Here is a 25,786-nt window from a genome sequence, read left to right on the forward strand (position 1 = left end):
CCACCATGGGCAATTCACTTGCCTTCCACAGCCTCAGTTTACACTCTGTGAAAGATAGGTGTGATCACCTGCCATCCAGGGGTCAGCAGGGACATGAGTCCTCCGCTGACCTTGGCCCCCTCTTCAGAGTCGTGGGAGCATGGGGACCCTCCTCTAGTGAGCCAAGGGGACAAAGGGCTGAGAGTCTAGGAGGACCTTGCTCACAGGGCTGCGGCCTGCCCCCAGGCCTACGTGGGCCAGGTGGACACCAGAGCCCAGCTGCGCCCCCTGAGGCTGGCTTCCACCCTGGCTCTAGATAGTCCTTGGTTTTCCTGCACTCCTGGGCCTCAGGAAAGATGAGCAGTTCACTGATGCACCGGACAGTAATAATATTAACAATAGCTAACATAGACATTACTCTGGGCCTTCACATATCAATTGAAAATAGGTCCTGTTCTTATCACCTTTACGTCTGGGGAAACTGAGCACAGGTTGCTTCGGTTTCTCCCCCAGAGAAGTGGGAAAGCAGAGTAGGACCGCAGGTAGCCCAGCCCCAAGCTCCGAAGCAGCCTGCCTGTGGGCATCATCTACCTTCCTCTTGTCCATCTGCCCCCAGGCTTCTCTGGCTTCAGTCTCCACATCTGTGAAATGGGTCTCTGGGAGCGGAGCCACTCTGGGGTCCAGTGCAGCCCTGGCCAGGTTTCCCAAGGGCCTCCTTCCTGAGAGGCTGCTGCACAGGGGTGCTCCTTGGGGAGCCTCCTGCCAGCCCTGCCCAGGGGCCTGAGCCCTGGCCGAGCCCTGCCTGCCCAGCCAGCCCCTCCCTGGAGGTCACTGGGAGCCCAGCATGGCACCAGCCCCGCCAGGGATTTAAATGGGTCACTTGGGGAAGAAAGGAGGAGGGAATGTGATGCCATTAATTGTACCCCTTATCTCCTGTTTCTATGCCAACCAGACGTTCCCGGGGCTGGACGGCCCGTGAATAATACTCTCCGCGGCCTATCTGCCATCGACGGGCCTCCTCCTGGGGGCAGCTGCTGCCCGCTGATTGGTATCGCCAAACCTGGGGACCCTGGCTGGGCTCCTGCCCTCCTGGCCAACCGCACCCCTAGAGCTGCTGCAGGGTCCCTGTTCCCATTGCACAGAAGGGGAACCTGAGGCCACAGCCCATGTTTATTCCACTGCTTCCCAAGCCGCAGGAGGCCTGGGATGGAAGGGGATTCCAGAAGTGGGCGCAGCAACACCTGCAGAGGGAGTCGGCCTCCATGTGTACTTCCTGGAACCCTCAGCTGTGGCAGGAGGAGGCAGATGGCCTGTGGGTGAGGGCTCGGCTGCTGTCCATCTATTCTTGGTGTGTTCCTATGAGAAAAGGAGCATTGGGCTAGGGAGTTAGGGGGCTAAGGGGCCAGGGGGAGACAGCTCCCATCAGGCAGGAGCCCCTCACCAGGGCCTGTGTTCCAGCTGAGAGGGGAGGATTTCTCACTGGCTTGTTTTAGTTCCTCTCGCCCCAGGGCCTTTGCACAAGCAGCTTAGATCTCTGCTATCTGGGAGTGGGGACTAGGTCTGTCCTAGTCCACATAGTGGGCTTTCCACATAAATAACCTAATGGATATGCAGTGTGAAATGGACGTGGGACTATGGGCAAGGTCCACCCAAGTGACCCATCTGCAAAATAGGGATGATGGCACTGCTGGCCCTTGAGCACAATCATGAGAATCCAAGGGAAATTCACATCCCACCTCCCCTCCCCTCAACTTCCCAGCTGAGTGACCTTGGCGAGCATCTCTGTCCTTCCCAGTCCTGGTTTTCTCATCAGTAGAATGGGTATGACACGGCACCTGCTCCCGTGGCTGTGCCGAGTGCCCAGGCAGGGCTGGGATGCTGTGGTACTCAATAAACAGCAGTATTTGGAGCACACCCAGGGTCCCAGCTCGGGTCCAGAGCCTAGGCTGTTTGTTGCTGGAGGACATGTTGCTTCCACCCACCCCTGCTGACCGGGGGCCAGTGGGCGGGCTGGGGACAGAGACTCTTCCCCCTGGGACCCCAGAGCTTCCATCCCCCCATGTCCCCACACAGGGAGCAGAGGCTGAGGCTGCCCTCATATCCAGAGTAGGAGGCCACCTCAGTGGGGGCCACTGCTTGGCCTTGGCCCTGGCCCCGCCGCAACCCTGTGGACAAATGACTTCTCTCATCCCAGTTCTCACTTCGGAAACAAGAGCTTAATAATGGCACCTCCTTCCCAGGGTCTTTATATGAGGTCTGTGAGATCCCGAATGCGAACTATAAAGTGCTGTCCCAAGGTCATGTCCTTGGATGTGGCAGCCCTGGGAGCTGCTGGTTGCATTACTAAGATTTTGCCAGAAGCCCAGAGGGCTGGACACTTCACACAGAATCCTGTCTCTGGCCTTCCCCCTCCTCCTGCCTTCGGGTGTTAGTTTTTGAAGGGCCTTATGGGCGGGTGCCCTGACTGTACCACACCCCAGGCCAGACCAGGCCGGACGCACACCCCCATCGGTCCTCTTCCTGCCCAAGGATCTTACCTGCCCTTAGCTCATCGGCATTAGGCATTACTGGCTCACCCATCTTCCAGGTAAGACATCCGAGGCCCTAGGGCCTTGTGATGTGCTCAAGGCCACAGGGGAGCTGGGTCTGTGGACCCCAGTGGTGGGCTGGGCCTCTCAGCCCCCCAGGCCACCTGTCCCAGGGCCTCACCAGCCCCCTCCACCCCTCCTCCTTCTCCCTCTTCCTAGGCCCCATGTTTGGGAGAAGGCAGTGTCCCCGCTGGGTCAGGAATGTGACAGCTGACCTTGGGCCAGAGCTGGGTTAGGCAGATAAGCTAGCCCCTCCCCTCCACCCCCTGTCCCTCCTGTCTGCCTCCCCTGGACTAGAGGCTGTGGACTCCCAGGGCCTGGCTTTCCCCAGCTGCAAAAGAGGGGACAGGGTGCCTGTGTACTGCTTCCAGGAGCCCAAGCACAGTCAGACCTCAGAGCAGCCCTGCTTTCCCTTGGCCCAGGAGCTGCAGAAACCCAGCCACCCACAGCTGATAGCTTCCCACTGCTAAGCATTTTGCAGGCATCCACCCCTACCCCTCAACCCCCACCCCGGTGATTCTCCAGGAGACCCTCGAAGGCTGGGCTTCTCAACCTGTTACTCACAGAGAAACGGAGGACCAAAGAGGATGGATGACTCCACCAGGGTCACACAGCACATGAGCAGAATATTAATAGGTTTGAGGAGGTGGTCAGCAGAAGGCCTGCCACAGTTTCCAGGCCGGGGGTCCTGTGTCCAAGGCCCCCCAGAACTGGCAGGCACGCTGCTTCCTGGGCAGGAAGGCCACAGTGTGGGCTCTGCACATGGGTGCCTCTAGGAGCTTCCCTGTGGGTGGCCACAGCCAAGGACGGGCCAGAATCCTGGGGTTCAGGGTAAAATGTCACCTGCCTCCCCAAGACTCAGGCTTCACCTTTGCAAGACGGGGATGTTGTGGGGATGCCCAGCTGGGCTCTGAGGGTGCCTACGCCTCCTGTAAGTCGCTGAGCTTCAGTTTCCCCCACAAGTGGAACATTGGTGCTGATGGTGCAGAGTAGGGAGGCGGATAAGACCTGGTGTAGGAGGTGCAGCCTGGCCCCGGGGTTGGGGTGCCATCGGGGTTGCCTGGCAGGATTAAAGTGGACAGAGGGTCATTTCTCTGTTCCTCAGTCCTTGGGCCTCCTTCCTGCCACTTTTCCCTGGTGTATGACTCAAGCTGTCCAGCTGTCCCGGTCTGCCCTGCTTGCCCCTATCACAGCATCCTGCCTCAGTTTCCCTTTTCTCTTTCAAGCTCCACCCTGCGAATTAGACCCAGGGAGCAGGAGGGGAGGAGGGCCAGGACCAGGGGGTTGCAGCTCCATCCTGCAGTGGGCCTTCCGCTGGGGACAGGGCCTCACAGGCTGTGGCAGTTCAGTCTGGGGCTCTGCTGGATCCTCAGCCCCGTGGTGGGCTTGGGGGACCACTTGGGCATCAGGTCCTTGGACGCTTGAGACCAAAGAGAAGGTGTCTGCTCAGGGCCTCAGGCGGCCACGGGACTTCATATGGCTCCGCCAATCCTGACCCAGCTTGTCTGGGGCCCTGGCTCACCCAGCCATCAACCCCAGCTGTCAGCCTTGGGCTTGCCAGGCACTGTCATCCATAAGCACCACCTGAATACTTACTATGTGCCTGCTGTGTACCCGAGACCTGCAGACACTTGCTCCAGCCACTTTGAGGGATGCTCAGTGATTAGTCCAGTGCATGGGGGGGGGAGACTGAGGCTTGGTTGGTTTAAAGGTCAGATGCAGGTCTATAGCCTTGGCTCCCCACCCTGGGGAGGGGAGGGGGATGGCCACAGGGCTGGTTTCCAGGGGTAGAGCTCTCCTGGCTCCCTGCTGGCCTGGTAACATCCATGCTCAAGTCCAGGAAACCGAGGCCTTCCTGTGGTTCCAGGCAGTGTCCAGCTGTGGTCACCAGGCTATTTCTCACTGGCTATATGACCTTGGGTGAGTCCCTTCCCTGCTCCGGGCTCCGGTGTCTGCTGCCCTGCCCTCCAGCTGCAAGAGAGAGACCAGAGCCCCAGCAGATGGGGTCCATACTGGGACAGTGCCTGGAGCCCTCAGAATCTGAGGGGGGGACTCACATCGGTGGGCAGCCTGTGGGGGAGACTCTTGCTCCACACTCAGACACTTGACCACAAAATCCTCAGGGGGCTGGAATGCGTGGAATGGGGTCCCTTTCTTTGAATGAACAGAAATGTTCTTTATAGGCCGTGGGTGCCCTCCCCTGGGGTGTCCCATGCAGGCAGCCCCAAGGTGGTGGGAAGCCCTTTAACCTTTGAGGGGTGCATTGAATGTACCCCAGGCTGCCAAGGGGCTATGAAGCCAGCCTCAGGTCAGGGCCTGCAGGGCAGAGCCCACCAGGATGTCCCCACCCTACACTCTTTGTTACTGACATTTCCTGCTCCTGGGCTTAGGTCCTGGAAGAGGCCTCAGGACGAGCCACAGGTAGGAGTCATGGTGTTCCCATCCCATCCCCACCTGTTGTGCCCTCATACCACACTCTTCAATTCATGGGCATGGCACAGCTTGGGAGGGCCTGGGACCCCTGGGACCCTGAGCTGACTTCCTGCCTCAGTTTCCCCTCCTGTGCAACATGCTCATGTCCAGCTCTGCCAAATCCAAACATGTTCCCGGAAAAGAGGGATTCTCGATGTTCACTGTGGTAGTCTTGCTGGTCAGGGGGCACCCGGGCCCTCAGGGGCCCCACCCAGGCCAGCTGTCCCCCTCCCTCGGCTTTGCCAGCTGAAGCCCAGTCCGCCCGGAACTGTCTGCCGGCCGGGCCTCTGGCGGGCGCAGGTTTCAGCTCCTGTGATAACTCGGAAAGTTGAACTGGCCCCATTACTGCACTGAGATGGTTGGCGAGATACGGCCTTGATAATGGGGGAGATACGGTGTCTCCGTGGCCAATAGCCCAGCCTCTCCACCCATTAACATTCCCTACCAGCGATCCGTTCCTGCGGCCTATCTCCTCCGTTTCCACTCCTCCCGCAGATAAGAATGGAAATTCTGACTTCATAGCTCACTGATTAAAGTGTCTGGATTTCTTGATAATACACAGATAAATTATGTTTTTGAAAAAGAAGGTAGGGAGGAGGGTGGGGATGGTGGGGGCCCTGGAGGGGAGCCCTTGGCCGTCTCTGCCAGCCTGTCCTGGCCCCCGGGGCCAGCCATGAACCTCTGCGCGCCCTGCCTGCACCTCCCAGGCCTCCGCACCGAGGCAGCAACTGGGGGCCCAGCAAGGAGGGGACAGCTCGGGCCTCCCCTAGAAACGAAGCAGCAGGAGGAGGATGTGTGTTGGGGGGAACAGTGCCTCTGGCCTAAGGGCTGAGGCTCTGGATGGAAGGGAGGATTCAAGGCACCGCGCTACAGCTGGGCGTCCGTACCAGCCGCCCCGGCTCTGACCCTGGGCACGTCTGCCGCACTTCCAGCCCTCAGATTGGCCCCAGCTGTCCAGAAGATGCGGCACCCCAAGGCCAGGGTCCCCACTGTCTGCTGGCACCTAGAGCAGTACCTGGACACACAGTACGTGCCTGGAAATGTTGAGCAGTGGGGTGGGCTCCCGCTCCCTGCCTTCCCCGGCCCGCCAGCCTGGCTGCCACTTGTGACAGTCGACGCCCAGATGGGACTACGGTGCCATCTCCGCGTCTGTCTGGATAAAGCCGCCTCCTTCAGCTGATCCGAGATCCTGCGGTGATGGTGGTGCGATTAGCAGCGATTAGGGCCATGCGTGTGGCTAATCCTCCTGCTGAGGGACAGGTACAGCGGCCTGTGGGTACCAGGCTCCCACAGGGCTACGCCCACCCCCAGCAGTGCCAGAGGGGACACCGGGGCCTCGGGGGTCATCACACCCCCTGGGCAGTGCCTGGGGCCCCTCGGAGGGACTGCCTGGGGCTCCCAGCAGACACAGCACCCATGGCCATTGTTCCCCCTTTCTGTGTTAAATTTTTTAAATGACTCTCAAGAAAGGAGATTTCTCTGTGATCCCCAGAGACAGGAGGCCTGAGTGGGCAGTCAGCAACATTTCTGAGATGTTCTAGGACTGCACAGTCCTAACAATCCTACTGGTGGCCATTGTTAGCTGGTAGCTCCCCTCCCTTTCTGTATGCCAGGCTTGGGCTTAACCTGTGTGACCCTGTAGAGTCCCAGCAGCGCTAGAAAGACCACCTCTGACTTCATTTCTTCTCAGAAGAGGACTCGAGGCTCAGAGAGGTTGAGCAACTCATCCAAGGTCACACAGCACAGAAGGGAGCAGTAAAGACTGACCTAAAGGCCTAGTCAAGGTCTAGGTCTCCATCAGAGCTGGTGGTTCTGGGTTGTTTGTAGCCATTGCCCCTCCCCTCCCCTAAGAGGTCTGCTCCCTCCATTTAGGGGAGAAAGGCCCAAGCACAGAGAGGGTGAGTAAGTACCTGGGAGCACACAGCCCTGTCTAGGATCAGGAGATGATGGGGTGCCTCTACTTCTGCTTCTCTCTGGGGGTCATTTCATCTGTCCCCAGAAAATAGGTCCCTTTGGTGATAAAACTGGTTTCTTTCTGTCTTTTGGGTTTTGTTTTGTTTCAATATTCTAAAGGAAGTCAGCTATTTCCAGTAAAATGGGTGCATGTGTGGGGGAGGAGGACAAGCGTAGTATGGGGTGACCAGGGTTCAAAGCCTGCCCCTTGGGGTGGGTAGCCTGGGCTAGAGACTTAATGTCTCCGGACCCCAGCTCCTTCACCTGTGCTCTGGGCACAATCATAATTCTGACCAGAGACAAAGGCAGGAGAAAAGGGGGAAAGCGTCCTGGGCTCGTGTGTTTTAGGGACTGTGTTCTCCAGGGACTTGGCAGGGGTTGGGGTCTCCAGGGCTGGGACTGCCTCCCCAAGCCCTCCCTGCCAGCTGCACTCCCTCTGTGAACCCCACCGGCAGCCTTCTTCCTGGCCTGATTTTGGAAATAGCTCTAGGGTACAGAGGTGTGGGGCCCGTGTCACACAGTGCTGTGGGTGGTTCTGGAACACGTGTCCTGTGGCCTTGGTAGCCAGAGGAATACAGAGGGAATGTGGGGGTCCAGCCTGCCCCTGCACCTCTGGCTCACAGCCATATTCCTGTTTTGCAGCTCAGTTTCTACATCTGTAAAATGGGGCTGAAGATGCTCAGTCCTGCCCTAGAGGCCTGAGGCTGGGGCGGGGGGGGGGGGGGGTCTCTGTCCTGCCCCACCGGTCCCAAGAGGGCTCACAGGGCTTCCCAGAGAGAGGGGCCCAGCCTCCCAGTCTCTCAGCCACTAGCCCCCAGGCACGCCCCTCCCTTGCCCATCACCTCTCTGGGCCTCCCTGCCCTCATCATTCCCCCTAGGGCCCTCCATGAAGCCATGAGGGCAGAAGCACCACGCCGCTGCCTTCCCCGCTGTGACCACAGCCCTTGGGACCCCCACCCTTCCGGTCTGGAGCTCTGGGCCAGGGCTGTGGGTGTGCTGGACAGAGCAGCAGGCATGTGAGCAAGGGAGGCCCCCACCCCAGTTCTCTGGCTTGGGGGCTGGGGGTGGGATGTGTTCCACCTTACCCACCCACCCCCCAACAAGAAAGAAAGAAAAGGGAACTCTGATAAAAGGCGATAGGCCTGTGTGGTGGAGGAACCCTATCGCCTTATCTATCTGCCTGCTCTCTCTGAGCCGGTCTGTTGTTCCCCTTATCTCACCCCACCAAAATGCCAGGAACAAAAGCCCGTGCACACTCACACTCACACTCGCGAGCCCACCACCCTGCAGTTCCCGGAGCCCCAAGAAAATGATGCCACTAGATCTGCTGGGGGAGGGGGAGGGGGGGAGGTGCTGGTCCTCTTAAAATCCTCGTGATCCTCATCATTATTTTGCAAAGGAAACTAAAAAATAGCCCTCCCTGAGAAGAGGCAGCTATAAATGAGAAGTTGCCCTGATCGCCTTCCCTGGAGGGAAGGAGCCCAGTCTTGGGATGAGGGGTGAGGTCCCAGCTGCGCCGCCACCACCACGTCCTGGCTCTGTGACCTTGGGTCAGTATCTTTCCCCCTCTGAGTCATTCACAATGGGCGGGGTTGGGGGGAGTTTGAGGATTTAACCGAGCTTTAGAGGAAAAGGAAGAGCCTGTACTATAACCAAAGACCTCCCCGTGTGCAGGTGGCCATTTTGTGTCCCAGACCTGGGTCCGGGGCAGGTCATCCAGAGCTTGGTACTCCCAGAATCTGCTGCCTCAGAGGCCAGAGCCCGGCTCCCCAGCGCCCAGCCCAGCCCCCTCCAGCACCCTCGACCAGCTACCCCAGAGCCCAGCGCGCAGCTCAGCCCTCCCCAGAGCCCCTAGCCTCGGCCCCCCAGAGCCCAGCGTACCCCCAGCCCCCACCAGCGCCCCTAGTCCGGCCGCCCCTCAGTGCCCAGCTCTGCCCTCTCCAGAACCCCTAGCCTGGCCCCCCAGAGCCCAGAGTACCCCCCAGCCCACATGCCCCCCAGCGCCCAGCCCGGCTCCCCCAGTCCACACTCCCCGCCCCTGGCGCCCAGCCCAGCACCCCTCGACCAGCTCCCCCCGAGCCCAGCCCCACAACTCTCCCCAGGCCCCGCCCCCGCAGCCTGGGAATGTCCTAATCTCTATGCCTGCAGCCAATGGAAATAGACATGCAAATGAGTGGGAGTGAGGCCTGCGGATTGGCTGAGCTCCATGTGTGAGGCGGGGCGTCTCTGGAGGGGGCGGGGCTCTTCTAGGAGCAGCCCTTAATTTATGGAGGCGGGGGGCAGTGTCTTGCCCAGACCTAGATCTCCTGATGGAAATCCCCACCCCCACCCCGCTCTGGAAGGGCCAGCCTTTCCGTGGCCTTGCTGCTGAGGCCATCCGTTTGGCCAGGCGCATGGGGATGGACAGTTGGGCCTTTGGATGACCTCCTGCTGACCCTCAGAGCCCAGACCCCACAGCCTGAATTGGGGGACCAGGACTTGGTCGTTCCCGAGATCAGCCCTGCCAACTCTGACTCCCAGATGGGAACACTGAGTTCAAAAATGGGGCGGGGCAGCTCAAGGCCAGCAAGCTCCCCCTCCCCCAGTCTGAGGCACCTCCAGACTGTGCATGCTGACCACCATCTCTGCCCACCCTCTCTACCCCCACCCCACCCCCACTGTGATCTTTACCTCACACTGCCAGGCTCACTGTGGCTCCAGGCTGGGATGGCCCGGATCCATTTGCCAAACCTACCTTCCTCCCAGTGAAATGGGAGTATCTGCCCTGGCTGCCTCCCAGGGCAGGGTCTGCACTCTCCGACAAGCACCGGCTGCTCCCTGGGCCTCAGTTTCCCCGACCACACAATGAGGATGGAAACAGGAATATCTCAGGGGGTTCCTTAGTCTATCCATGGCTGTGGTGTATTCTAGAAACCTGGGGTCTTTCGGATTATCCATTTTCAGAAATTTACATGACCAGAGACCATGTCTGCAGGAAGTGCTAAAGAAACTTTGGGGGATTCTCATGTGTTCAAGGTCACTTTGCACCCCACAGATTGGTCGGTGAGATGGGGTATAGGTAGGCCCAACTGCCCCAGGGCCTGGCTGGAGGCTCCCCCAGTTCCACAGCACCTGCCAGGCTCCGTGACCTGAAAACCAGCCACAGGCGTGGGCGTTTCACAAAAATGCATAAGTGGAAAATAGTAGAGGGGCAAGGAGGGGACATGTTGGCTGAGATCTAAGGGGAGGAAACAGGGTGGGGGCTATTGGACCAGAACCAGACTGCTGCTGTGTGACCTCAGCTAAGTGCCTTCACCCCCGACACGATGGGGTGATCTGTGTCCCAGGGCACGGAGCAAGAGGGGCCCAGCACTCAGGAGTGGAAGGACAGCACCTGGGGAGGGGTCCCTCCAGCACCTGCCTCAGAGTCTCTCCACGAGGGCCCCCATTCTAGAGCAGCTCTGTCTCTCCCAGGACAGTGCAGAGCATACAGTTAGGTGCTCGATAAATATTCCCTCAGTTGATTTCAAAACTTCCCCACCCCAGCCTCTGTGCCAGGATAGCAAAGCAAACCCCTGGGAAAGAGGAAAGTGGAGAAAAGTCAGTGCCTTCCAGCCAGCACTGCCATGGGCAGAGCTGTAGAGGCCAGGGAGTCCAGGTCCTCACCAGCTGCCAGGGAGGACCCCCACCTTGCAGCAGGGCTGAGGCTCACTTCCTGGGGGTGCTGTGTGCCTGGAATAGGGACCGCAGGCTGACTTCTGGGTGTCTGTGCTCTGTCCCTGCTGTCACAGAGCCCCTGGCTGCTGGAAAATAGAGAGGGAGCACCCGAAATGAACTTTAAGGACAGAGGGACCCTCCTGTAGCTGGGGTCTAGGGTAACGAAAGCCTGGTAGCCTCTGGAGCTGACTGGTGTTGTGTGTAGGAAAGAGCCATCCTGGCAGAGAGAACAGCAAAGGCAAAGGCTCTGAGAAGCGATGAGCTAGCACGGTGGGGAGAAGTAAGAGCCCCTGCCATGCTGACCAGCTCAAGCAGGGCTCGGCTCCCATCCCGGCGCTGCCCCAGGACAGGCCCTCCCTTCCTGTGTGCCCTTGGCAACCACATCACAGGCAGGCCCAGGATGTGAGGTAGGACCCAGGAACTTCGAGGCTCCTCCTCTCCCTCCTCCTCCTCATGGACCAGACTTTTCCTCTCCACTTACTCTGTCCCAGCCAGCTGGGCTTGAGGAATCCAGATGCAAGCAGGGTTCTTGACCCACCAGGCTCATCCTCAGGCCAGCAGCCAGATTTGGTTCAAAAGCTATAATGTCCAGGCCCTGAGATGACCACCATCACCATGGCTCTCATTCAGCCTAAAGGGGTCAAGGCCATGGGCTGTGGAGCCACACAGCGGGCTGCAAATCCCAGCCCCACTGCTCAGCGGGTCCCCTGGGGCAGGTCACTAAGACCCCCAAGCCTCAGCCCCCTTCATGAGAGACCAACAGGGCCAGGCCCTGACTAGCAGCAGAGGCTTGCCCAGGACCATCCATAGCATAAGCCAGTGGTTCGGCCTCCCTCCTAGCCTTGATACAGCTCCTGGCGTCCCCCAGCCCACCAGCAGTGCAGGGCCAGGCCCCTGCAAGCCCTGGCCTCAGTCTCCATGGCCAGCAAGTGTCCTGAGGCAGAGAGCTGGTGGGGAAGGCCATGTCACTGTGGAGGGCTGTGCACACAGATAGGGATGTGTATCTCTGCATCCCCTAGGACAGGACCAGGCACTTAGGGAGTACCTGCTGTGTACTCCTGGGCACTGGGCTAAAGACTTTTTTTTGTTTTTTTTCACTGTGGACAAAGATCCCAACAGAAACTGTCCCCAACGAGCACTAAATCCCCCATGCTGTCTCACTGTCTCTCCTTCCTTCCTTGGCCCCTGGCAGCCTCTGTTCTACTCTTTCCAGAAACGTGAGGCTGATTTTCAACCCTTAGTTTTCATTTGAGGCAAGTAGGCCTGGTAGGGTTTGAGTCCAGGTGGACCAGATCCTGTGGCTGTCCTGGCCCCCGTGTGCCTCAGTTTCCCTATCTGTGCAGTGGGAACAGGGTAGAGTCGCTGCTTGGGACCTGTCCACACCGCAGAAAGGGCTAGCCCAGAGGACCCCACTTCTGCCTCCCTGCGTGGCATCCCCAGGGGCTGGAGACACAGCTCGGGGATAATGGTCACCAGTCCGGACACTGGTCTGCCCGGCCTGGGTGTGCACCCGGCCCCTGACCCCCAGGGCATCGGGGCCGGCCTGGAAGAGGGGCTGCGGTGCCCCGGCGGGAACGCAGTCCTGGACGTGGGGCAGCAGGGCCCAGAGTCCGCTCCACTGTGCAGCAGCTGAGGAGGTGCCTAGGAGGCCCGTCCCAACCCCCACCCCCGCATCCCCGCCCCCCCATGGCAGGGTCCCGTCACCCTGGAGCCCTGGCCCCTTCCGGGAAGCCATCTGCCAACATCCAGCTGACGCGTGGGCCGCGCCGCCGGCTCCATTAGCCCGGCCCCGCTCTCATCCATCAGCCTTATCCGGCCATCTGCAGAATCAGTGCGCAGCCCGCGGCGCCCTCGCGGGCGCTACTTCCCTGTCTCCGCCCCAGGGCGGCCGCGCCCGCCTCCTCCCCGGGCCTCCCGGGCGCGCCGTGGTCTCTGCCCGGCCACGTGGTGCGCGCCCCGCCCAGGAGTGTCCGCGATCGGCTGGGGCTGCGGCAATCTCGGGTAATCTATCAGCGGCTATCGGGCCCATCGGAGGGCCGGGAGCGGCCGGGCCCAGAGATGGCGCCAACCCCTAGCGGTGATAAAGTCTCCGAGTTCAGCGGTGATGAATGCCGAGTGAGTGCAGGCCGCGGATAGGATGTGGACTTGGCAGCCCGCAGCTCCGGCTGAAACCAATCTCTCCCTATCAGGCAGGCCGGGCTTTCCCAGGCCCGCTCCCCTTCTCTCTGCCTCGCCTGGCCCGGCCCCTGTCCCTGGGGAGGGGGCGGGGGCTGGCCCACTGGCCCTGGCCAGAGAGAGGATCCATCCTGAGCCTGAGCCTGAGCCTGGCGGAGGGCTGCCTGGGGGCCGTGGCTGGCCTGGGTCTCCCAAAGCCCAGCGCTCACCTTGCTTCCCACAGGGGAAGGATCCCAAGCAAGGCCATGGAGGTGGCACCCAGCTGGGGGCTGCCTGGAGGTGGTGGCTGGCCTTGCTTCCCTGGATGTGAGAATAAAACCCTGGGGAATGAGATCCCCCTGCCTCTTCCCCACCCATCCTTAGCCACCACGCAGGACCCCTTGGCACTCTCAGTTCTGGGACTTGGTCCTGGCAGTTCCCTCTGCCCCGGGGCATTAATGATCGCAGCATAAGCAGCACCTCCCCTAAGAAGCCCTTGCTGCGCACCCCCCACCCCCTGGCCCGTCCTCCCCACCGTTCTGCATCTTGCACCCGTCCTTGCACATCATGGTATCTGGGATGGGTGTCCCGCCCTGGTGGGCCCCATGTGCTCACCGCTGACCCGACACAGCACAGAGGAGCCCTGGTGGAAGAAATCCCAGTGTGCCTTTGGGGGAGCAGTGGTGGGAGGCATCTTTACCTCCCACAAAGCCCTCTCCCTCCCTCCCACCAGCACCTCTGCAAGGTTGGTGGGTGGGTCAGTCCCTGTGTGTCACATGTGTAAACCAAGCCCTGGGTGGGTCCCCTAGGCTGGCAGCCCAATGGGCCTCCATTGTGCCCTGCCCTGCAATGGCCGCAGACCTCTGATGGGACAGGTGGGGTCTGCGGTGGCTGTTCTCTGCCTGTTTCCTCTGCTCAGTGGAGCCTGTTTCCCTACAGGCTGGTGCTGCTGAGAGTCCTGGTGGAGCTTTGTAAACTGTCGAGGGCTGTGTACACGAGTCCATAGCTCCTGCCAGGAGAGGGACCCAGGTGCCGCCCCTGCCAATGCCCCTCCCCCACAGCAGAGAGGTGGATGGCCGTGCCCAAGTGGCAGAGAGGGGTGCGCTGGCCTGGGTCATGCAGTGCATAGCTGGTAGAGCCTGGGTCCTCCTCAGGGAACAGACATCAGAGGGAGGCCAAGCAGTGGTCACGCAGCAACCAGGCAGGGAGTTGAGAATGAGGAAGGCAGGGAGGGCTCTGTGAGCCACAGTGTTGCAGAGCCAGGAAAGGAAACTGAGTCCCAGTGAGGGGAGCCACGAGAGATCTGGGTCCTGACCCCCTCCCCCAGCAGAGGAGGAATGGGTGAGGCCCAGGCAGGAAACACCACGTGTAGGGCAGGGCTCAGGACGAGGAACAGACAGGCCACTTGTCCACTGCCCAACTGGGAGACCTTGGGCGCGTCCCCATCTGTGTGGCTGTGTCCCCAGAAGCAGGCCTGTTTCTCCTGCCCAGCTGCCCGTAGGCCTTCCTGCCCTGAGAGGCCTCCAGGGGCAATGTCTGCAGGGAGTGCCGGGCTCACCCTGGGCCCCCGTGGGGCGTGGCCATGGGGCTGGGGCAGTTGAGCCCCCCCGGGTTCCGCCTGTCGGTTACGGGGCTGGCCACAGGAGGAAGTGGTGGTGGCTGGGGCTGGGATATGGATGAGGACCCCCCCGGGTGTCAGCACCCTATCTCCCTTTGTCTCATGTCCCCAGCCTGGAGTCCCCACACCTACCCAGGCCCTAGAGACCCCAGGGAGGGCCATCCTGGCTTGTGTGTTGCCCCTGGGGACCGGTGGCAGACTTCTGCCCCCCCCCAAGCCTATGGGCAGCAGTGCTCCCTGGGCACCTACTGTGTGCCACGCGCCACCCAGAGTGGGGTGAAGCTAACACTCTGTGGACACGGTGGGCGCAGTGGCGTCGGCAGAGCCAGGCAGGGGTGGAAGCTCAGGCCAGGATAAGATGGGTGCTGGTGTGGGCTGCAGTGGGCCACGCCCCGTAAGAGTTTGGCTTTCACTCCAGGAGGGACCGGGAGCTGGGGAGGTGAATGAGCAGAGGTGGGCAGATGGAGGCGTGGCTTGGCAAATGTGAGTCAGGAGGTGGGTGTGGTGTTAGAATCCATGCTGACGGCCCCAGGAAGGGGCTGGGGAAGCTGACTGGTGCGTGCGGGGAGGGGTGGCCGCAGGGTGAGGGGTGCCCGAGGCCCCGGGACGTGGTCTTCCCAGCGCTCTTGGTTACAACACCCCAGGCCACACGGAGACAGGAGACATGGGACAAGACAGCCACATGAGCGCTTGTTGGCCTTCCCCCCGCCTGCCGTCTCCCCCGGGAAGGTTCTTTTGTGTCCTGGGCACCCTGCAGTGAGTTCTGGTCATTGCCAGCCCTCCTGTGAGGGAGGGTCAGAGAGGCTGTGGGCAGGAGCCCTGGGAGGGCGCGATGACTGAGGGCGTGGATGGTGGCAGGGGGCGGGTGCTGTGAAGGGCCCCCAGTTCTACCTGGCTCCTGGAGGGTGGGGGGCGGTGGGCGACGCCCCCACTGCTGGCAGGCCCTGGCTGCATGGGACCCCACCCGTCTTTCATCAGCGCTCCTTTGCAAGCTGAACCACCCTGCAAAGGATTCATCTCTGTATGTGAAGGATGTCTCAATAAAAGACTTCCAATCCACTGAACGCTGAGCAGGTCATAGCACTCTTGCTCCTGGGTTCCCGGAGAGTGTGGGGCCACGGCACCATTGGGAGCACCGCAAGTTCTTTCTTGATGCTGAGGGCATTTCCTCGCCCTCCAACGGCCCAGCTTGTGGGGACAGCAGCCCGCCGGCCACCCGTGGCCCAGCTCACCTTGGACAGCACCAGCCCCCCCACTCACTCCCCAGCGTGACCTGAGGGCTTGCTGGCCCAGTGGCTACGTGTTGGGGTCTGGCGCACAGACCCAGAGCAAGGCAAATGATCGTTTATGCACAGCCTCCATCAGGATGGCCTGACCCGCCCCTGCCCCCACTCCCCCCCCCCCAAAGGTGGGGTTGGCTAGGGCGAGGCCTGAGAAGTAGAGGGTCTGGGACTCAGATGTCTGGAAGAGGAGTAGTGAGCTTCACGTTGCAGGGCACATGTGAGCACCATCAAACTGACCCTTAGTGGGAAAGTAGAGAGCCCAGCTGCCCAGCCCTGACCGCTGCAGGCGGCCCACTCAGAGTTGGGAACAGAACTGGTGTGGAAGGGTAACCCCCAGCACATGCGGAGGTGCAGACACCTGGTCCCCACTCTGAGCCAAGGTGCCTTCTCGAATAAGCCAAGATTATCTCGCCAACATCCTCTTGTGGTTGCCCTGAGCTGTCAGCGGGGACTGACCCTGGGTTGAAGAAGCCGCTGGCGGGCCACTGTCAACCTCATGGCCCTGGGGCAGGCAGGGGTGGCTTCACCACCTCCCCGTCCCCCTACCCTGGCCAGGGAGAGCCAGGCTCCATGCAGGGTCTGTGCTGGGCCTCCCCAGAGCTCCAGCTCCCTCTCCTGGGTGCCTGCACCTCTCCCAGGTGGACCCTACCCCTTTAGGGCTATAAGCTCCTAGGAGGCAGTGAGCCAGGAACCTGCCTCTGATCTAAACCTTAGAGAAGCTTCTTAAGTTCTCCGTGAAATGGACTCCTCCCCCCTCCCTGGCCTCTGTAGCTTTCACTGGGGGCCTAGACCTGCCCCTTGTCGCTCCTGCCACCTGTGCCCACCCATTGCCCACCATGCCCCTGCCACCCACCAGCAGCACAAGCCCGACCTCATGGGACCCAAGCTGTCTGGGGCTGCTCTGCGCTGGGCTCTGGGGCTTGGGTGTGGAGACACCTTTGCCTTCAGCGGCACCTCATATACCAGCTCCCACTGCTCCTCCTAGGCTGGCCTCACCCCCAGCCCTGCTCCAAATACCCTGCTTCCACCTTGCTTCTCTCTCTCCACCTCGGCCTGGGAATCAGCTCAGCTGCTTGTCAGGATTGTGTGTGAAGCACAAGTCCCTGGGCCCCGAAGGCCAAGGGTGCCAGGCCAGCACAGCAGCTGCCCCTGTGGTCTGTGCCTCAGTGTCCCTGTCCATCAGACACCAGCTGCATTAGAGACCCTCCTTCCTGGGAGGGGACTTAGGAGTGTCCCATCCAGCTCACCAGGCCCAGGGAAGGGAGCACTTCACCAGAGGTCACCCTGTCTCCTGCCAGCAGGTCGGGCTTTCAACCCAACCCTGTGTGCTTAGGGGTCCTGGGCCCCTGAGATGGCCAGCCACGGCCCCCAGCCACCCAGAGCTCCAGGAGCAAGGCCCCCTCGGGGGAGCAGGGTGTCCCCTCCATGGCCTGAGCTGCACCCCCGCCCCCGGTGGGAAAGGCTGAATCTGTTGCAATTTTCCCTGTGTTATCGGGGCCTTATCTGGCCACCATGTGCCACCCAGAGGCCAGGGTCTCTCTCCTGGCAGCACTGCACCCCCACCCACCCACCGACTGCCCAGGGCCAGTGAGACAGGAGGCCAAGGCCTGCCAGCACTGCCCCCTTCCAGGCCTCGGCCCTGCCCACCAGCCCCCACCCCCAGAGGGCAGGTGTGGCACACCCCCCCCCCCGGAGAGTTGAAACAGTAACAGCAGTTGTAGTTGTAATAATAACCTGTCTGTGCTCCGTACCAGGGCACCACCGTGCTGAACCCTGACCCCAGCCCTGCTTTCCATGTGGAAACCAGGCCCAGGGAGGTGTGGCCTGCACAGAGCCACCTGCCTCCATGTCCTGCTCTACCTTCTGCCTGGAATGCTTTTCCCTGGGCCAGTTCCAGGCCACTCCCTATCCCCTTCTAGATCTCTATCACTTGTTGCCTCCTCCAGGAAGCCTTCCCTGACTGGCACCTACACCTCTCCTTCATGGCAGTGGCCGCACTTGCATTTTTATTTTTTATTTTATTTTATTTTATTTTTTATGATAGCCACAGAGAGAGAGAGAGAGAGAGAGGCAGAGACACAGGCATAGGGAGAAGCAGGCTCCATGCACCGGGAGCCTGACGTGGGATTCGATCCCGGGTCTCCAGGATCGCGCCCTGGGCCAAAGGCAGGCGCCAAACCGCTGCGCCACCCAGGGATCCCCGCACTTGCATTTTTAAATTTGCTTTCTTGGAGAGTATATTCTGGTTACCCTGGGGTCTCCAAGGCCTGGGACAGAGTCCGGCCCTCGGTGGACCCAGGAAAGGTTGGCTGGGTTAATGAATGAGGGAGTCAAGGAGGGGTGAATGAGAAAGCAGTGGTTGAGGATCAGGCCCAGGGTGAGGGCCGCAGGCACTCCAGCAAGAGGGGCAGGGCTCCATGGCCCATCAGCGTCTACCCACCCCCAGGCCAAGGGGCCTGCCTTCAAAAGCCAGCCCTGATGCAGGAGGGCCTCTGGGGCAGTTGTGTGCCCCTCTCTCTTCTCTGTAAATGGGATATAAGAAGCACTTCCCCAGAGGGGCATAAACAACCCCAGTGCTAGGGGGGCACAGGTCAGGGCTACAGGTAGACTCAAGTCTGTGGTCAGGCCCCGAGTTGGGTGGGGGGCTCCAGGGGATTGCTGTGGTCATGGAGTGCACGTACAGTCACCTCCACTGGATATGGGTATAGTGTGTGGATCAGCCAGGAGGCCCGGGGCCTCTGGACTCCCCGCCCAGTGCTCGGAGACACCCTCACCAACTCCCTGCCTGACAGGTCCACCCAGGGCCCAGCATCTCAGGGGATTTTGCTCCCTCCACAGAGACCAACTCCGGCTTCCTTAGAGGCGGTCATTCAAAGGGCCCCCCCACCAGCTGCCTCGCCATCAAAGCCAGGAGGGGCCATTAGCTGTGCAGCTCCGGGACTCGGAAGGGAGCGGGGATCATCCCACTGCACAGAGCCTGTCTCCGTAATTCAGTCTTAAAGCATGAAGAACGGGAGTTGATGAAATTCTGCTATCAGCGCCCAGCCAATATGCAAACTATCTCGCCCCCAATCAAATAGCTATTATGTTTTCATTTCCATTTCCACGTCCGGCTTAATGAGCAGGAGACGGATCGGCGCGGGGCGTCTGCTCGCCATGATAACTGAGGGGCTCCGGGCAGCAGGGGCAGCGCTGTGACTGCCATCATTACCGCCGATGCCCCCAGACAGGGTCCAGCCTTGGGCACTGGCCTCTCTGCCCTGCTGGTCCATGTGGTCGGTGTCACCCTCGATCCAGGTGCCCAGAGGGAGAAGGGAGGCATGGGGCCACCCCTGTGCAGCCGAGGGCTTTGCCTGAGCCAGTGTCTGCAAGGGGGCCGTCCGTGTTTGCAGAGGGTCCTGGCCTGCCTATCCCCACCATTTCTTCCTCAAGGGCGCTGTGGACAAGTCACCTCGCTTGCTGGACCTCAGTTTACTCATTTGCAAAGTGGGCGTGACCTCTGGGCAGTGTTGAGGGGCCTCAGAGGAGATCTGCCCATGGGGACTGGCTCAGGGCACTGCCTGCCGTCCACACACACTTTCCCCACCACCCCTACACTCTGGACCACCGGGCAGGGGTGATTAAGGGAGAACACTGTAAATGCTGAGCACAGGGCTGGTGTGTGACAGTGGTGCTTTGTAAGAGCACGTGCCACCCCCAGGCCCCGACCCCATCCCCCAGGCCCTGCTGCACAGCAGGCGGTGACAGCTAATGATGTTTAGTGCTCACTTACTATGTGCCAGGTCCTGAGCTCAGTCGCTTCACCCTGTGAGGTAGGAGCTATTGTGGTTTCCGAGCACTGAGAGGTAGAGTGCCTAGCCTGAGGTCACACAGCAAGGACACTTGCCATGTGTGGACTGGCCTAGCTCTTGAGGTCTTTGGTCAGAGAGTGCCCCCAGGGGCCAGGCAGGGGTCATTCCTGGCACAGGGCAGCCAGGGAAGCAGCAGTGTCCCCTGATGCGTGGCCAGTGGAGGGACCTTCCTCCCTGAGCCGTGGGTGGAGTGGAACCCCAGGGTGTCCCGGGGGCGAGGTGGCAAGCTCTCGGGTGCCTTTGCCATGGCACATCCCGCTCGTGGGCTCAGAGCGATTTGCTGCTTGGCGGCTGTCTCTGGCATTATCAGAGCGGCTTTAATTGTGCTGGAACTGAATTAGCGGCATTAGAATAAATTGCAGCAGCCCGGCAGCCTCTTTCTTCACGCTCGTCGTCACGCCTTTGTGCGGAGCGGGGGCCTTTGTTCTCTCATAAACGGACCCGCCACGAGCTTGGGGCCTCCCTGGGTGGCGGAGGCCCACCTGAGCGAGGCTCCGGGAGTCGGGGCTGTGTCCCCAGGGTCAGGCCCGGGTGGGGAGGGGGTGGTGGGCTGTGCCCCGGCATCTGCCCCCGTGCCGGCCCTGAGAGCGGGGGGCTTCATACTGGTCTAGCAGAGCAGGCGGCCAGGTCCTACGGCCATTCAGCAGGAGGGACCGCAGCTCAGGCCCATCCGCTTGCAGCTCTACACGGGCCACAGGAGGTACGGGAAGGTCTTGGAGGGTCCGGCTAGAGGGCTGACCCCAGAGGCCGGGTTGGCTGCAAGCCTGCTGGCCACTGTGACCAGCTCAGGGCCAACCCCAGCTGGAGGCCAGCCTCCACCGCAGCCTCTGCTTCCCTGCCCAGATCACGCCAAAGGAGGTCACAGCAGGTCAGGCTTCCCACCTGCCCCAGGGGCACAAGGTGGACCGGTCGGGGGTGTGCCCGGTCCTCCTCAGAGCCTTCTCGGTCCATGTGAGTGCGTCGACAAGAAAGCAGGAGACTTGACCTGGGGCTGGTGCTGGGCAGTCTCAGCCCGGCCACTGGGTGGAGAGCACCTGCCCATCTCCTGTAATTACGGCTCTGGAGTGTCCCGGAGGGTGGGACTCAGGTCGGGAGCTGGAATCCAGATGGCTGCAGCTGGGAAACACCCTGCCTGGGACTCTCTATGGCTCCCCAGTGCCTCTGGGACTAGGACCTGCTCCTCCCCCGGCCTCTCTCCAGCCTCAAAGCCTAGCTCAGTCCATCCCCAGGGCCTCAGCCCAGAGCCCTCTTCCCACTGTCTGCCCCTCTGAGCCCTGCGGTGGCATCGCCCCTGTGCTCTCCTCCTTCATTTACTCCCATTCCTCACTCAACAGCACTTCCTGTTTGAGGCCTGTCTCTGGTTCTTGATGGTCTTCCCAGGGGGCCTGGGAGTACCCTGCAGAGTCCAGGTGTCCGGGGTACCCCTGCCCCCGGATGTCAGCGGGAGGTAGGAAGGGCGTCCACCCCGCTGTGGACACTTGGTTTTCCTTGCTGAGGCCAGTCACGTCTGCCTGGGACCAGGGATTTGAGCTGAAAGGCAAACAAAACGAGCTTGCCTACCTCCCTGCTCCATGGAAATTGCTAGACTGGGAGAGTCAGGCTGGAGCCTCATTTCTCACAATATTGCTCATTCCATCAGAGTCTCCCTGGACCACTGCCACGAGCCAGCTCCCGTGGCCCGTGGTGGATGCTGGCTGGCAGCAGCAGGCTTCACCCCTGGGTAAATGCAGCAAAGGAGGGGAGTGAGACAGGACTCCAGGAAGAAGACTAGGGGTTTGGTGAGAAGCCTCTGAAACTGGACAAATTCTGGTCTCTCTCGGTGTTTTCTGGGGAGAAGGCACAGGCCTTCACCAGGTCCCCACACGGGTCATGATGCACAAGAGGTCACAGAGGCATGAGTCCTGTCAGATCTCCATCAACCACTGCTTGCTTGCCGCCAGGGACGGGGAGCTCAGCCTCTGAGAGGTGGCCCTTCTGTTCCATGTGTCTCGGGTGCCATCGAGAGCGAGCCCCGTTCCGTCCCTCGGGCACTCCTGACGAGTGGTTTGCAGGTGTTGTCATGGCTTCCAAGTGTTTCTTCTTGCTCTTTCCTCAGAGCTGGGGGACCTGGCTGCTATGGGGTTGGCATCCAGGCCCCAGAGGGACCCTGCCCCAGGGCCACACCCAGATGGCAGCGTCATCTCCCAGACGACCGGGGGGCAGAGTAGGGGCAGGACAGGTGGCTAGAGGAGCAATTTGGGAAGGTAGCTAGGGCAGGAGGCAGCTCTGGGCCACAGGCCCAGGCTGAGAGTGTGGGATGAGGAAGGGCACCTGCTCACCACTGTTCCCTCTGCCCGCCCCCTGGACACATGGCTCTGACCTCAGGGATGGAGGCTGCTGTCCTGACCAGCAGTGGGGGTGCCCTGGCGGGGCTGGCCTCTCAGCTAGCTGTAAGGCAGGCTCTGCGAGCACCCCCTGCAGGAGCCCCCCAGGGAAGGTGGGGGCTGGGATGAGGTGGCCAGGCCTGTGCCCCATCAGCCATTTCTTCCTCCTGTCAGTTTTTCTGAGCACTTCCTGTGTGCTGGACAGGGGGCCTGCCCTCTGGAAACTCCCAGACCTCAGCACCTAAGTGCGGGGCTTCTCAGAGGACCTGTTCTGGGCCCAGGCTGGGGGGCTTACCCTCATGTCTCAGGGGCTATGGATGTGCTTTGGGGCTCTGTGCACCCCAGAAATATGTACCTATGGGTCAGGCAAGGGCTGTGGTTCATGCAGCCCTCAGAAGCCCCCAAACCAGCGGAGGCACCATTGCTGGTCTCACAGCTTAGAACAGAGTGGAGGGGATGGCGTGCCATCCCCTGGTTCTAGCGAGACCCCAGGAGGGGCCAGGACTACCACCCTGGCAGGAGGGGGTCAGTGGCCAGCAGAGATACAGAGCTGGTGGGGTCAGGCAGCTGGGGTGACCCCAGGAGCTGGAACCGTGGCAAATATTGGGGTTGATACACAGGTGGGGTGTGAAGACAACCTGGGGGTGCCCCCTCACAGCCTCTGGCCCTGTGGGGTGGGAAAGCCTGTGTGCCCATCTGTGCCCAGGACGGGGTCAGGAGCCCAGGTGCCATTGCCCCTCAGAGCCTCATGGATGCCCTCCGGGCTGTGTCTGCAGGTTCCCTTGGAGACGTGGAGGCTTCAGAAGAGGCCCAGGCCATGGACACCAGCCTCCCAGAGCAAGAGGCAGGAGCACCAGAGCCTGAGGCCGTGGGAGAGCCCGAGCCCCTGAGCCCTTCCAGTCCAGGTGAGTCAGTGGTGGGTACACGGCAGGCCAAGCCTGATAGCCTGCGCTGCCCCACGCCTTCCCATGTCCTCACCTGTGCCTTCACGGGAGCTGGGATCTTCTGGGGACGCTGTTTCCTCCTCTGTGAAGTGTGCGTGAAGCCTGCTGATGTCTGGCGCTGGCTGCTGGGCAGCGGGTGGCCAGGGGCCTGACCCTTGGGGGCCTGGCGGGCCAGGGGCAAGAGATGTGTACACCCATACCACAAGGGGCTCTAGTACAGATGGGGAGACACAGGCCCCGATAGAGAAGGTCTAGCCATGGCCACAGAGTGACCTCAAGAAAGCCACACCCTTTGCTAGCCTCCATTTACCCACTGTGGGAGCAGGCAGTGGGCTTCAGCACACATGGTCTCAGAGCATAGCAGGTTCTCCTGCTGTTTTACAGACAAGGGAATGAGGCCCAGAGAGGTTAAGTGACTTGCGCATGGTCACACAGCCTGGAAAGCAACAGTGCAGCGATCCAGCCCCAGGTCTGGGTTTAGGTTGATTTCCCTCCATATCATGTCTGCTTCCCCCGCCCCCACCCCTGGCACCAAAACCTTTCCTTGGGCCTCCTTGGTGGCAGTTTCAGGGGTGGGGGGTACTGCTGGGGAGACACTGGGGGTGAATCAACCTGACACCAGGAAGCCTGCTCTGGACAGGTCCCCAGCAGACCTCAAAGGGAGGGCAACTTCTCTAGCCAGCTGTATCCCAGACGCCCCTGGGAGGCGAGAGCTCCCAAGGTGGAGGTGGTGTGGGGGTGGTCAGCACCCTCACCCCTGTTTTCCTGAGGAGTAAGTTTGGCATGGGGGATCCAGTCTGCCTGCTGAGCCCGACTTCTCTCCCTGCCTGCCTGCTGTTGGCCATGGCCGGGGTATCTTACCCCCACTCAGTGCTGGGATGCTCTTTGCTCACAGAGGCTGAGTGACCCCCAGGCCGTAGTGTGGCTGGGAGATGTAGCCCTGAAGTGGGCTGTCTCGGGAAGGCCATGGTGGGTGGCATGACCAGGAGTGCGGGAGAGAGGGGGTAGAGGGTGGTGACACTGAGCAGAGACTGGAAAGATGCCCAGAGAAGGTGTACCAGGTGGCCGCCGACCCCTGCCAGTCCCTTCGGGACCTTTGCCCTGGCGAGTGGGTGGCAGAGCTCTGCTGGTGGGGCTGGGGTGCAGAGATCTCAGGCAGTCTGTGCTCACTCCGGACACCCCACCCCCAGCATTTCCCTATCTTGAAGCATCTGCCCCCCCACCCCAGGATGGCCACAGGCCAGGCACCCAACAAACCCCATCCTCTGAGATCTGCTGGCCCCTGTGCCCCTTTCCACAGTGGCAGGCTCATTAGGAGTGGGGACTGAGGCTCCCATCCCCCAGTGCTCCCAGGGACAGTGGCCGGGGTGTCCTTGTCATTCATGACTATGCCCTCTGCCACCTGCCTCATCATCCAGGCTGGTGGTGCAGCCCGTGTGCCCCCAGCTTTTCCCCAGGACCCGAGCCTCGCTGTCTGTGACCATGTCTGGGTGTCTGCAGCAGTGCACAAGGGGCCCCTTATCACCACTGCCATCATTGCTGCTGTGAGGTGCTGTGCACTAACGGGGGCGCCCCGATCTGCCAAAGGGCAAGTGGCTCTTACTGGTGGACTTTGACCCGGTGGCTTTCCAGGGGAGCCAGGCCCCTTATCTGATCAGCTAGCCAGGGCTGTGCAGGATGGGGGCGGGGCCCGGGAAGGAGCTGGAAAAAACAGCCGGGGTTGCACCTGGCACAGGCCATGGTGATAACGCAGCGAGCGATGGGGGAGATAAGGCGGCAGGAGCAATATCTGCCTCTCGGGCGGGCCCTGCACGGCTCCCGCGCGATGGCTGGAGCTCAAATACCAGCCACGTTGATTTATAGCCAAAAATAATAGGACTTTTATACTGTGTGATTGATTTATTTGATGTTAATCACAGCCCTTATCTTGGGTATTAATAATCTGCTGGGCATGTGACGTCACCAAGGGGGGGCTTTTATGGGAGCTCATCGATTGGGGGCTGCGGGAGTTATCTGGCTCAGCAGGGAAGGCAAATATGCCCTTTGGGCTGGAATTGGGTGCAGGGCCTGGCTTGAGGGGCCCCCAGCTGCCGATGGAGGAGACCAGGGAGCCAGAACCTGCACGTGTGCCCGCTGGCCTGGGTGTGCCTTTGAGGCCACCCTGCCCTCTAATTATTAACTGCAGCCGGAATAGCAACCACAGCTGCAATTAATGAGGGGATGAGGGGTTCTAAAGGCTGAGGACAAAATTGAGGGGTCTCTCCCCCCTTTAGAGCTAACCTGGGTACGGGGTGACCTTGGGCATGCACCCACCCACTTGGGCCTCTGTGTCTCTCCTGGCCACAGGGTGAGGTGGGCAGGTTGGGAGAGTCGGCGCCCAGGGATGGCAGGGCCTGACGGTGTTCTCTGTCTGCAGACGCTAACCCCCCACCCCCACCATCGCCACAGCCCCCCACGCCCCCAGGAGGCCCTGAGGAGATGGAGGGGCAGGAGGAGCCAGAGACCATGCTGGAAGAGGAGTCTGGTGTCTCCTGGAGTGGGCCAGGTAAACCACACCTGTGGTCAGGGGTCGGGGTCTGGCAGCCCCAAGACCCAGTCTTCTGGAAGTCCTGATGGCATGGGTGGGACGGGCCTCCTTCGCCTTCTGGCTGAGGAGGTTACTGGCGACCCTCTGGGCCAGGACCTATACTCATGCCAAAGTCCAGCCAGCCTGTGGGGCCAGTGACACCACTGGGGGCCATACCAGTCCGTCGAGCTACACCCGGTGCCCACATGTCCTGAGGGTTCTGGGGAGGCATTCCCATCAGATTGGAAAAGAGGGTGGGGAAAAGCACGAATGGAACTGGGGACAGCCAATGCCAGGGAGGTGGTGTGCCTGGAGAGCC

The 25,786-nt window shown here is 61.0% G+C and overlaps 1 protein-coding gene across 1 annotated transcript in view; it reads left to right on the top strand.

Moving 5' to 3' along the window:
* Positions 1-25,786, top strand: part of ZFPM1 (zinc finger protein, FOG family member 1) — a 68,533-nt gene that overhangs the window by 3,704 nt on the left and 39,043 nt on the right. The window contains exons 2-3 of the mRNA XM_055307238.1: positions 22,734-22,862; positions 25,318-25,446. Coding sequence (XP_055163213.1) covers positions 22,734-22,862; positions 25,318-25,446 — 258 coding nt within the window. The remainder of the gene's footprint in view (positions 1-22,733; positions 22,863-25,317; positions 25,447-25,786) is intronic.

This window comes from Nyctereutes procyonoides, unplaced genomic scaffold (genome assembly GCF_905146905.1).
Source record: "Nyctereutes procyonoides isolate TBG_1078 unplaced genomic scaffold, NYPRO_anot_genome, whole genome shotgun sequence".
In the NCBI taxonomy this organism is placed as follows: Eukaryota; Metazoa; Chordata; class Mammalia; order Carnivora; family Canidae; genus Nyctereutes; species Nyctereutes procyonoides.